The sequence below is a fragment of the Corvus hawaiiensis genome, chromosome 21 (genome assembly GCF_020740725.1).
Source record: "Corvus hawaiiensis isolate bCorHaw1 chromosome 21, bCorHaw1.pri.cur, whole genome shotgun sequence".
Taxonomy (NCBI): Eukaryota; Metazoa; Chordata; class Aves; order Passeriformes; family Corvidae; genus Corvus; species Corvus hawaiiensis.
The window spans coordinates 10,328,210-10,341,510 of NC_063233.1; the positions used below are offsets into that span (position 1 = coordinate 10,328,210).

At 58.2% G+C, this 13,301-nt stretch overlaps 1 protein-coding gene across 20 annotated transcripts in view; it reads left to right on the forward strand.

Moving 5' to 3' along the window:
* The first annotated feature begins 680 nt into the window (after window positions 1-680).
* GRIN1 (glutamate ionotropic receptor NMDA type subunit 1) overlaps window positions 681-13,301 on the forward strand; it is a 38,245-nt gene continuing 25,624 nt past the window's right edge. For 17 of the 20 annotated variants that reach the window (XR_007207800.1, XR_007207801.1, XM_048325149.1 and 14 more), the window contains exons 1-3: window positions 682-983; window positions 4,921-5,055; window positions 12,225-12,401. Coding sequence is in view for 18 of the 20 variants with exons in the window: in XM_048325149.1 (XP_048181106.1) it covers window positions 726-983; window positions 4,921-5,055; window positions 12,225-12,401 (570 nt within the window). In the remaining 2 variants the exon portion in view is untranslated. Of the gene's footprint in view, window positions 984-4,920; window positions 5,056-12,224; window positions 12,402-13,301 lie in introns of all 20 variants that reach the window. The other 3 variants (XM_048325138.1, XM_048325139.1, XM_048325141.1) reach the window with 1 other exon arrangement.

Below are 13,301 nucleotides of genomic sequence, written 5' to 3' on the forward strand. Positions count from 1 at the left end.
TCAAGAGAAGGTTCTCCAACACTGGAGTGAACACAGACCATGACAGAGTCCATGTCACACACAGCTGTCCCCCAGGCAGAGCTGAGGAAGTGTGTTAATCAGAGATGCTGCATAACTGGGGATGTTGGTGTGGAGAACAAACCCACAGATCGTGTTTTACCCCCAGTCTGGTGTGGAAGAGTCCTTGCTTTACCGAATGCCTGGTGTGTCTGCGCCTTCCGAGGCACCAGGGATGCCCTGATCCCGAAAGGGCACTGCAGGTGAAGAGGGCGGACCCCCAGAGCTCAGCCCCGGCCGAGCTGTGCACCCCCCGCACCAGCGACACTCGCAGGAGGTGCGGGACGCACTCGCGCCCCGCAGCCGGCACGGGGACAGCGGGACCCGCGCCCCGCGAGCGCTGCCACCGACCCCGCAGCACCCCCGCGGGAGGGGGGCTCTGCCGCAGCGCCCGGGGCGGGCGGGGGTCCCGGGGGCGGGCGCGGGGCGGGCGCTGCGGCAGCGCGGGGCGGGCGGGGCGGGGCGGAGCGGCGGCAGCGGCGCGGGCGCTTCAGCACCGGGGAGAGCGCCCGGGAGCGCCCGGCAGCGCCCGCACCGCCCACGCCGAGCTCCGGGCACAGCCCGCGGGCAGAGCCCGATGGGGCCGCGCTGAGCCGGGCGGGCGGCCCGCGGGGCGGGCGGGCGGGCGGGGGGCGCAGGGGGCCCGACGGGCTCCGGGCCGCCCGTGGATGAGCACCATGCGGCTGCTGCTGCTCGCCCTCCTCTTCTCCTCGTCCTTCGCCCGCGCCGGCTGCGATCCCAAGATCGTCAATATCGGCGCGGTGCTGAGCACTAAGAAGCACGAGCAGATCTTCCGCGAGGCGGTGAACCAGGCCAACAAGCGGCACGGCACCTGGAAGCTCCAGCTCAACGCCACCTCCGTCACCCACAAGCCCAACGCCATCCAGATGGCCCTGTCCGTCTGCGAGGACCTCATCTCCAGCCAGGTACCCCGGGACGGCGACCCCTTCCCCGCCCCGTCCCCGGCGGGACCCGAGCCGCCGCCCCCGCGGCCACCCCACCCCGGCCCCGCGGTGCCCCCCGGCCGAGCCGCGGCGTGCGGGGTCGTGCCCGGGCCCGGGGCCGCTGCCCGCATTGCAGCCTTTATGTAAGAGCGGCCGGCTGCGCGCTCCGCGCACCCCCGGGCACACACGGGCACCCGCACACAGTCCGGGCACGCACGGGCACCCTCAGCCAGCCTGGGGCACGCACGGGCACCCGCACACAGCCTGGGTACACACGGGCGCCCGCACACCCGACGGGAAGCACACGGGTACCTGCACAGCCCTCAGGCACAGACGGGCACACGCACCCCCTCCGGGGGCACATATGGGCTCGCACACACGCCCCGGGGCACGCATGGCCACCTGCGACCCCCACCCGGGTCACTCATGAGCTCACACACACACCTCAGAGCATACACGAGCTCACACGCGCCCCGGGGTGCACACGGGTTCACAGCAGCACCCCGGGGCACGCAGGGGCACCCACACAGCCCTGGGGCACACACACAGAGCCCTCAGGGCACACAGGGGATCACACATGCACTCTGGGGTGCACACAAGCACCCACACATGCACCAGGGCACACACAGGCTCACACACGAAGCCTGAGCACACAGAAACTCACACAGACACAGCCCTTGAGCACACACAGGCTCACACCCACAGCAGGGCACACACGGGCCCCTGAGTGGGTGCACATACATGCCCAGCCAACGCTGTGCATGCACACAGCAACATGCATGTACATCACACACAGAGGCACCACGGGCACACACGGAGCTACGTGTGAGCACACACAGGCATCCCCAAACTGTGGGGAGATGTGGGCACGGGGAACGCCGCGTGTGCACACCCACTGTGCACTCACAGGTGCTGTGGGAATGCCCAGGGGCTGCACTCCATGTGCACACACACTCCGTGTGCGCACACACATTCCACACACATACTCCATGCACAGACACTCCATGTGCACACACAATTCCACGTGCACACACACATTCCATGTGCACACACACACTCCACACACATACTCCATGCACAGACACTCCATGTGCACACACAATTCCACATGCACACACACATTCCATGCGCACACACACTCTGTGTGCACACACAATTCCACATGCACACACACATTCCATGTGCACACACTCCATGTGCACACACACACTCCACACACACAATTCCACGTGCACACACACACTCTGTGTGCACACACATTCTGTGTGCACACACAATTCCACATGCACACACACATTCCATGCGCACACACACTCTGTGTGCACACACAATTCCACATGCACACACACATTCCATGCGCACACACTCCATGTGCACACACACACTCCACACACACAATTCCACGTGCACACACACACTCTGTGTGCACACACATTCTGTGTGCACACACAATTCCACATGCGCACACACACATTCCATGTGCGCACACATTCCATGTGCACACACACACACACTCCACACAGACACTCCATGCACACGCACACTCCATGTGCACACACAATTCCACGTGCACACGCACACTCCATGTGCACACACATTCCATCTTCACACACACATTCCACGTGCACACACGCACTGCTGTGCAAACACGGGCTCACACACAACACAGGTGCCTGCACTCGTGCCAGCGTGCACAGCCGCTGTGACACATGGACACATCTGTGTGCAGGGCCCTGCCCCACGCACACCCGGGACACGGGCACACGCTGTGCTCACAGCGTGCACAGACACAGGGAGCACACCTGCACAGACACACACCGCCTGCACACGCGCACGGACTCCGTGTGCTGCGTATGACTGCGCACACGAGCACAGAATGATCCTCCCTCCACGGGTCACTCCCAGCGCACCCGAGGGTGCAGTCCAAACCCTCAGTGCTGGTGGGTGCAGCCTGGGGTGCCCCGGGCAGCCCGCGGCCTGGCCTCTCCACCTCCCCTGCGTGTGCTCTGGGTGCTGAGCCCGGCTAGCCAGCCGCAGTCCGCCAGTCGGGGCCATCGGGGGGCACACAGGCAGGTACAGACCCACCCCCTCCTCCAGCACACCCCCGCACATGCGGGAGGTCCGCGTGGGCCCGTGCGCAGGTGCGAACGCGCACCCAAATTGCGTGAACGCCCCCACCGCGGAGCCTCACCCACCCCATCACGCAGAGAAATGCGTGTGCGCACCCGGCACACACAGCCAGGGAGGGCAGGGGGCCGAGTGGAGCAGAGCTGGCACCTCGGCAGCTCAGCTTGCCGGTGTGGAGGATGGCTGGGGACACCCCCGCGGCGGTGGCCAGGCCGGGCAGCGCGGGCTGTCCGCCGGCAGCAGGGGAGGCTCAGCCGGGTCCCGCACTGAGCTGAGGCTCCATCCAGCGCTCCCGGCTGATGGGTGCCCGTGGCCGTGCCCCCTCCACGCCTTGCCCCGCGGCGAACCCCGCGGAGCGCCGGGCTGGTGCGGGCACATCCCTGCGGGAGCGGGGCGGCGCGGGCGGCAGCGGAGCCGGGGCGCGGGAGGGCTGCGGGTGCTGGGGCCGGGGTCCGGGGGTGGCTGCTCTGTCCTGACACGCAGGGCTTGTCCCGGCCGCTGTGCCCAGAGCGGGGCACAGGTCCCTGGCCCCGCTCGCTGGCGCTGTGCCCGAGCAGGGGGCTGCGAGGCAGAGGAGGGGCTGGCAACCCGCGCACGCAAAATGGCTCCTGTCGGCGGCTGCTGTGTGCCACAGCACAGCCCGAGCCCCGCACAGCCCGGCCGCTGCCCCGAACCTGCTCCTGGCCCAGGGCCCTGCCCTAGCGCTGCTGGATGCCGGTCCTCATCCTCTGTTCCGGCACCGGGCACCTCTGCCCAGGGCATCCCCTCCTCCTGCGTCCCCAGGACCTCCCCAGCCTCTTCTTTAGCAATTTCTCCCTATTTCCACGTAAGGTCTCCAGCCCCTGCCCCAGCTGCCTCTGCACCCTCAATTTACTTCCTCCCAGTGCCGAGCAGGATCCTCCCTCTTCCCCCCAGGCCCCCTTCCCCAGGCCCGCTTTATCCTCCTCTCCTGTCCTGGCAATCTGTCCCTCCAGCCCGGGCGCAGAGCACATCCTGGGGCTTGGGCAGGTGCTTGGAGAAGGAAGAGTTATTTCCTCCAGACATCAAAGTCCTCGCACTGATTCGCCCTAGCTAGAGACCTGTCACCAGCTGGGGACATTCCTTGTGCTGTGAAGGGGCATTGGTGTAGTGAAGGATCCCCCAGGGATTATTACCCAGCTCCTTCCTGTCCCTTTGACACAAAGCAGGATCCTACTGGAGACCAAAAGCCCAACTCTGCCGTAACAGCAGGGTTTTGCCGAGATCCTCCTTCCCCATTTCGGTGTAGCCCAGATTCCCGGCTGAGGGCAGATCCCGGCTCCTGCCCCCGCCCTCCGGGCTCAGGCGTTCCTGCGTGCCCAGGGCCAGATGGCTGATTCGCTCCCTGGCTCTGCGCTCCCGCTCCCGCCACAGTCCCAGCTGACCACTTTGTTTGTAATAGTCCTCAGAGGGGAATTACAACCGAGTATTAAATGTGTGGTTAAGGAAATCGCATTACGCAGTGTGACTGGAAGGGAGATGCTTCCCTTTAATCTGTAATCCATGGAAGTTATTAGTTTAGCGAGCGGGGCGGTTGGGCATGGCATTCCATTAGGATATAACCCTGCGCAGAGCCATCAACCCCAGCCGTGGCACAGCACCCCTGGCTCCCAGCACAGCCCTTGCTTCCCTGATCCCACTCATTTCAGTGCCGTTCTCATGCTAACACGGGGCTGTTTAGCGTTGCAGAAAAGAAAAGGGAAAAAAAAAATCACGCTGGATGGCCGATGCGCTCCTGTGAAATAATGTTTGTGTCGTGTATCCTGTCCTACAGGTCTATGCAATATTAGTTAGCCACCCTCCTGCTCCCAACGATCACCTAACACCAACACCTGTGTCATACACAGCTGGCTTCTACAGGATCCCTGTCATTGGTCTGACAACACGCATGTCTATATATTCTGATAAGGTAACTGATGCATGCTTCTGGTCTAGTACCTCATACGTGTGCTGTAAACCAAGAGTGCCCGTCAGGAGGGTTAATGATGTCTACACTCTGTGTCTGTCCACCCTCTCCAGCCCAGCCTGCAGCTCCCTCTCTCTCTCTCTCCCTCCTGCATTCCAGGGTACATAATTTTTTTGCAGCTGCCAGTGCTGACCTACATAGTGCCGGATGATTTCTGCAGCGCTGCTCTGCCAGCCTGCCGGGCTCGCTGCTCTCCAGCCACAGCAAAGGTGTGAGCTGGCTTCTGCCCTGCTCACTGCTGACAGCCAGGGGGTTCTGGGGGCTCTGGAGGCCTGTGGAGGGGCAGGAGGATCCTGTTAGAGCCTGTACACTGGGCAGGATCTCTCTGGGGCTTGGAGGTTGTTTGGTTGCATTCCCTTCTCTGGGTTTGTGGGATGTTGGTAGGGGAGATAACAGAATATCCTGAGGCTTCACGTGGCGTTCAGTCTGGCCAGCACTCAAGACAGAGGTTCAGATCCCAGTGTCTCAGCTGTCCCTGTGGGAACACAGAGACTTCCAGGCTGGATAAGGTCCTGCCATGTGCAGGCAGTGCCTGGGCACTGAGGTGCTGCCCTGGCTCTCAGCTCGCAGCCCGCTTGGCAAACACCTAAAGCTTTCATAAAGGCAAAAGGAGGAGCTGAGCAGAGCCAGGCCTTCCAAATGCCATTGCAGGATTTCATCCAGGCACACGAGCTCAGTGGGTGAGATCGAGCCTGCTTCGAAGCACGAATCGGCCTTTGCTTGGAAAATGTGAATATTCACAAATGTAAATGTTCAGTGCAAAAATAGTCTCTCCGCCTACATGCTAAATGAAGTCAAATTTCAGGAGGAGGAGCAGAGGCTCCCAGAGAGGCACCAGCAGCACTGCTTGGCTGGAGCAGCAGCAGGTTTTGGCATCTCCCACCAGGGAAGCCATGGCAAGGTGGTCAGCAAGCCAAGGCCATGGCAGTGACGGTGATGGTGGCTGGCAGGGCTGGGGCCTGCACGCCCTGGTAGGGTCCCACCAGGCATGGTTGGATGGAAAGGGCTGGCAACAGAGCTGGCAGAGCAGGCAGGAAGTGTTCAGGGGGAATTTGTTTCTTGCTGCTGTGGGGAGGAGACAGATCTGATAGAAATGTCCCTGTGAGGGCCCTTGTGACAGGGCGCAGGGGGGCAGGGAGAGAGGATCCTGCACCTTACAGGTCCTGCTCCATCTCTGCAGGGCTGTGCTCAGCCTGTGCTGTCCAGCCTTGTGCTGGCCTGGAGTGTTCACCCCAAGGGGCTGGGCCCTGCCTCTGCTTCTGCCAGTCTTTTCCTATTTAAAACACATTTTCTGCAAAACAGCCCCATAAACCCCGCCTGGCTCCCTTCAGGGCTGGAGGAGAGACCCACGGCCGCAGTGCTGACCCGGTGTGGCGGCAGGGACATGCTCTCCATGGAGTATTTGGGGTGTTGAGTAGGTTCAGGGCTGTGGGGTACATTGGCCTGGCAGAGACTGGGCAGGGAGCCCACGCTGCCCACCCCGAGCGCCCCTCAGAGCACTCCTGCCTGGCTGGCCTCGTGCTCAGCCTCCTGCCCACCAAGGCTTGGGGCTCTCTGAAGAACAGGGAGTTGCAGACAGGAGATGGGGCATAGGCAGGGACTGGGCAGAGGAGCAGAGGGTGTTGGGCACTGGAGGGAACAGCAAAGGTGGGAGTGGAGGGGGGGCAGAGGGGTGTGGAGCCGTGGGATAGGACAGTGGAAGGTTCTGCACACCCCATGCAGGACAGGCTGGCTCATGACATGGGGACATTCAGCTGTTCCCTTTTTGGTTTCCAGTGATCAGCTTGCTTCCTTTTTTGTTTTAATTCAGGAAATTATATCTTTCAGCTTAGTTTCTATGGAAACAAGCTTGTAGGATCACTTTGTATGTACGCCCCTAATTGGTTTTGGAAGCATCAGACAATTTTAGCTAAATTTCACAGGGGGCTGAAGTTGGGTTAATTATGCTCCTCTCAAGGCTACCGGGGGAGGAAAGGTATGGAGCTCAGCACAGACAGGTTTGCCCAGTAACTTTGGATGCTCTCAGAGCATCTCCAGTCAAGCACAGTGGTCCATGAGTTGTGCCCAATCTTTCAACAAAGATACCCGAGGGAAGTGAATTTTACTGGTCCCAGTACCCAAACATTTATGCTAGAAATGATGCTGCAGTTGTCAGGCAGAGCACTCTGTCTTGGCCTCCTTGTATGTGCATCTTATGAAATCATGAGCTGCTCCTTCACCAAGACCCTCACACCATCCAGCACAGCCCTGCCTGTCTGGGGAGGGCTCTCTGGAACCCCAGCCACGTCTGAGTGAGGTCAGCAGGGAACTGGAGGGGAGAGGGAGTCTCGGGGTAAAGGCAGCAGAGTGGCTCCCATCGCTGTGGTGCCCATCGCTACGGAGAGGCCCCAGGGAGATCTGATGGACTGAGCACTGCAAAAATCCCCCTCTGACCCGCCCAAGCTGGGCCCCTGCCTGGCCAGGCTGGACTGTGCTCGGGTCACTGGGGGTGTTTGTATCTCCTCTGCTTCTGGCATTGGCATTGGCATCTTGGCACCATGAAAAATGTGAGATGGCACAGAGTGTGTGAGAGCAGAGCCTGGGGGAGTGCACAGCTTGGGAGGCAGGAGGGTCTGTGCTCTTCAACACCACCCTGGGGGACCTCTCCTACGTGTGGGGCTGAAGGGACACCCTGGGTGCCCAGAGGAGCCCCTCATCACCCCCCAGCAGATCATTGCAGCAGAGGATCAGGGAGATAAATTAATAAATTAAAGGAGATCTGCTGTGCCGCTGGAACAGTTGGAAAGTGGAGTTTAGACATCCTGCAAATGGAGAACTTTTTCAGTTCCAGCCCCTTATCCTTGAAGTGAGGTAGTTGAAGTGAGGTCTGTCTCTCTCTCCAGTCTGGGGATGGCTTTTTCCTGCTCTCAGCGGAACCACTCCAGGCCCTCATGAGGCTTCTTCACTGGAAAGAGTTTTCCTCTTTACTACTGGTCTCACTGGCAGCTGATGCTCAGCAGAAGCCCTGTTAGTCAGGGTGGGAAGGTGCGAGTGGGGGGAAAAGTGGCTCTTCTTGACCAAGGTCAGGGTCAGGACTCCTTCACCAGCACCCACAAGTGGTGACTGGAGAGGCTGCTTAGTGCAGCGCAGAGAGGCTTGCCCTGGGACTGGGGGGCACAGCCCTCAGCAGGGCAGCACAGCCCTCAGCAGGGCAGCACAGCCCTCAGCAGGGTAGCCAGAATGTGCCAGAGCGGCCCCGGCCAGTGGAGTGATGGCCTGATGGAGCCCCCACATCCCAGCAGATCCCCACAGGCTCTCAGATCCCAGCTGGGAGCAGGACAGAGCAGCCCCACAGTCCCCAGGGGCTGCCCCACCCCTCCCTCCGTGCACTGCAGGGAAAGGCAGAGAGAGCATTTGAGTGTGAGCTCCCCATCCCTCTGCCCCCAAAATCCCTCCCTGCACACGTTTGAGCTATCTCAGTTATCTCAGCTCCCTCCCACGCCCACAGCTGTCATGTGGGGCAGTGGGCAGGCTCCTTCATGGAGGCACTGGCCCATGGCTTCTTTCTCGTGCCCAGCTGGTGAATTTTACCAGATTTTCAGAAGCTTTATAGATGGGGATCTGTGTCAATCTCTTCGAAATTTCCCAGGCAGCTCAGCTGGGAACTGCATTGCTAGAAGGGGGACTGGCCCCACTGACACAGGTAATGAAGCAAAAGCAAATTGCTCCCTTGAGCCTGTAGGAAAAAATCACTCCCGCAGCCACGGGCTGTGAGCTGGGCTGAGCCCTTGGGCACACAGAAGTGAAGAAGGTGACAAACCCTTCACTCATGGCCCTGTGCATGGCCCTGATGGGACACACGGGCATTGCCTGGTGGCCCCCCAGCCGTGCCCTTTCCTCTGTGGATAAAATCTCCATCCAAAGGCACCCCCAGTGCTCTCCCCCAGGCATGGCACGACCTCAGGTGGGTTACAGCACCCAGGCATGTTCCCTGCAGGGGTGGGTGCACTCCTGTGCTTTCTGCAGGTTCAAGCTCACAGCTGTGCATGCACAGCCTGTGCTTTCACACAGACACGCAAGATCGGCTCAAACAGCTCCTCTTTGTACGGACTTGCATCAAGTATTTGCAGTTCTCAAGTCCTGACCTCACACAGAATCATCAGAGAATCCCAGACTGGTTTGGGTTGGGAGGGACCTTAAAGCCCATCCAGTGCCACCCCTGCCATGGGCAGGGACACCTCCCACTGTCCCAGGCTGCTCCAAGCCCCAATGTCCAGCCTGGCCTTGGGCACTGCCAGGGATCCAGGGGCAGCCCCAGCTGCTCTGGGCACCCTGTGCCAGGGCCTGCCCACCCTCACAGGAAATACCCCAACCACGCTCCCTCCGGTGCTTTTTGTCTCCAGCCCCCTGGGCTCCTGCTGAGCTTGGGCACCTGGATTTCACCCCAGGCTGTATTTACTGCCTGTTTGCAGAACCAGAACCAAGTGAGGGAGCACAGGGCTGAGCACTCAGGTGTGGGTGGGCTGTAGGGAGGCTTCTCAGCAGGCTGGGGTTGGTGGGAGCCGTTCCCATGGTCCCACTCCAGTGCTGTGACCAGCACCAGGCACACTCAGAGGAGAGCAAGGGGTGAGGATCCTACAAAACATCCTACAAGGGCAGCTGTGGGTTTGTAAGGAGGAGCAGTTTTTGCTGTGTGCCTGATCCGAGAGGAGGGGGTGATGACCCTGGACAGCCCCGAGTTCAGGTGCTTGGAGCAGCACACCAGAGCTGCTGCAGCTGGGTGAGCCCACACGCTGCGCTGGTTCTCTCACAGAGGCTGTGCTAGAAGCACCAGGTCTTTTTTAACAGTTACTTGCCAAAAAATGGGCTAATCAGGATGCATAAACCACCGCATGCCCACCCTTTGCAGTGCAGCCCACGTGCCCATGCCCAGGAGAGCTCTGTGCTGGGTGTCAGAGGGGTGTGACAGGGACCTGTGAGGTGTCCCTGTGTGTGCTGCAATGGGGGTTATCAAATTACACCAAGCCAGATTCTCACCTGCCTCTGCACAGCGCAAGTTGAACATTTGGGGGACTCTACTTTCATTTTTCTGCCAATCTTTGGCCTCTGCAGAGATGCTCGGGAGTCCCAGGTGCTTCAAGAGCCACGCACAGACCGTGAGTGCTCATCCTGAGATCTTGGCTCGGCACTTGCTGTGGATTTTTCTTCATTATCCTATTTGAAAACCACAATTCAGGGATCCAGGAGCTAAGGTACCACCAGAGCCTGTCCATGACCCTTTTGACATCACCTCAGGAAGCAAATTTGTCTGGGCTGTTAAACCAAGTTGCTCCCCAACAACCTTGCAGTAAATTTTTCCTCTGAACACAGTGATATGTATTTACAATACTTAAGAAAGCCATGATCAGTTTAAACAGAATTTTTGCAAGCTGCTTGGGAAACTAGAAAATAAATTGATGCAATATACTGAAATTTCAAAGATTTTGTCATTTCAAAAAGGGATTGAAAGAATTTTGATAGAATTTTGATTTTTCAACCTTTGTTTTTCTGATTTCTATTTTTAATATTGGCTATTTTGTTCTTTTTTCATTCTTTTCTCTCTTCTGATTTTTTTTCCCCATTTCCAGTTTCACTTTCCCTGTATTTCCTTAAAGCAATTAAAAATGCTCAGGGGTTAAAAATTAAAAATGCTTAGATCCAGATGGTGTGCCCCTGACCCAGGCTGTGCAGCTGGACCTGGAAATTCCTGGACATCTCTGCTGACTCCAAAGAGCTCCTGGACACTGTGTTGGTGTGGAGACCATGGTTGTCTTTCACTGTTTGTCCCTATGGGGTTTTTTCCCAATCCCAGGGTTAGGGCTGGTCTTGTGGCGTGAGCTGCTCTTGCTGTGACTGTAATGTCTGTGTCAGTCACACTCCGAGAGTCTCCTTGTGGCTCTCCGGCTTTGTTTCCCCCTCTGATTAAGCATCCGCCCTTCTCCTCAGTGTCTCACCATCAGGAAATGTTCCCCGTGCTGTGGTGGCTCTGCTGCTGCCTCTGTCGTGTATTGGGCTGGGGCAGGAGCAGGGAGCTGCTGACCCTGTGCAGGGAATTTTCTGTACGTTTCATGGTCTGGTTTGACGTTATCACTGTGCTGAGTGTGAGGAAAAGGATTTATTTGGTGTGTCTGTCCCTCCTGTGTGTGCCCATGGGGGACATGATGCCTTTTCCTTTCCAGTGTGAATTACTTCGGCCCATTCAGGATGTTTCTGACCCGTTCTGGGTCTGGTCTCTGGATGAGCAGGTCTGGACAAGCCCTGTTTGGTCCAGACAACCATCTCAGCCTTACAGAAAGAAATATTTTTTTTATTTTTGTCCTCTCCAGTTCAGGCTCCTGCCTCCCTCCAGCATGTAGCTGGGCTGTCAAGTAGGGTCCATGCTGAGCATGAGCACTTTCACTTCCTAATGTTTGACTCTAGGGCTTTTTGGACGAGCTGCATTTGTTTGAAAGCTCTCTGTCAGCTCCAGCTTTTGGCCTGATTGCTCCCCTAAGAGCGCTGTACTTAATTAGGCTGGAATTGCTATTGCTCAATCAGCCAACCATGACGATGTCTTTAACCAAATCAGAGAGGTTTGCTGGGGCGCGGGTCCAGAGCTGCCTGCTCTGCCTGCTGCTGCAGAACAGGCTGACCTAGAAACAGCCAGGGACCACGTTATAAAACTGCCTTTCTCAACTTCTGCCATGGCAAATGGCGAATGCGCAGCTGCCTGGGCCTGCCTCTGCCTTCTGATGGGAATTCTTTCTCTTTTCGATGCCCATTGCCTGGTAATTATTTGAAAGGTCAAGAGGCAAGGCTATGTTTGCACTGAACACTGCTGGCCATTCGTGGCTCGAGAGGCTTTTCTCCTCTGTGCACTTGTGGACCACAAAGCAGAAACCCCTCTTTGCCATGCTCTGGTTTAACCTCAGAGAGGTACAAAATCATATCCAGGGTTTGCTTCCCGGCCAGAAGGAAGGATGCAGGTCCCAGAGGTTAGCTCAAGGTGTGCATCCCAGAGGTCTTCCCCAAATGGCTTTGTGATCCCAGCCCCGTCCCTGCAAGCGTGGCTGATACCCCCACAGCCTGTGTTGAGCTCTTCTTCTTCCTTGCAGAGCATCCACCTGTCCTTTTTGCGCACGGTCCCACCTTACTCTCACCAGGCCAACGTCTGGTTTGAGATGATGAGAGTCTTCAACTGGAACCACGTCATTCTGATAGTCAGCGACGACCACGAGGGTCGTGCTGCACAAAAGAAGCTGGAGACCCTCCTGGAGGAGAAAGAGTCCAAGGTCAGTTCCTGAACATTGTCTTGTAGCTTTGTTTAAGCAACAACAAAACTAGAAGTCTTGGGCTGTTGTATGTATGTAGATTTCTGTATGTAAAACACCTTTTCTTTCCATTGTAACATGGCTAACATGCTTAAAGCATCAACAGTGTCTGACTAGTACCTGACAGAACTTTGTACTTTATTCATTTCACTTGCTTTGCCATGGTCAAAATCTCCTACATGTAAATCGACCACAAAATGAAGGGAAGGATAACCTGGAGCTCTGCAAATGCCTCGCCCAAGAGTCCCACCCAAGGAGAGGACCAGTCGCTCAGCTTAGGGAAGCACCTGCCCCATTGCAGCCACCCCGGGGCCAGGCAGACCCAGCAGTGCCAAGCCTACCCCGAAAAGCAGCTTCTGAATTGGCTGTTGGGGGCTCAGCTTAGTACTTAGGAGGGGCAGGGCAGCCCGGGGCTGTAATGACCCTCTGGTAGAGCTGTCGGCCCGTTCCCATCTCCATCGAAGCCCATGCCAAACGCTGCTTTCCTGACACCCCATGCTGTCACACAGGGCGGGTGTGGGAGCAGCTGTCCCCAGGAGGTGCCTGGCACCTGCTCTCAGGGCCAGCAGGAGCAGGGAGGGAGGCAGGGGAGGGCCCCGAGGTGCAGGAGGACAAAGCACAGACCTGCGGCGTGGAGGGGAAGGACTGAACAGGCCTTCAAGACAAGCAGAGAAGGAGAGCACAGGAAGCTGTCTGGCTGCAATCTGGAAGGCAAGGATGTGAAGTCCCAGCACATCCTCTCTCCTGGGGCAGAGTGAGGTCCCCTTCAGATGGGCAGAGCCTGAGTTCATCCAAGTCTCCAGCAGCATCAGGGCAGGCACCCATTCGGGGCTGTTCCCTCCTGGGTCACAGGCAGAGACC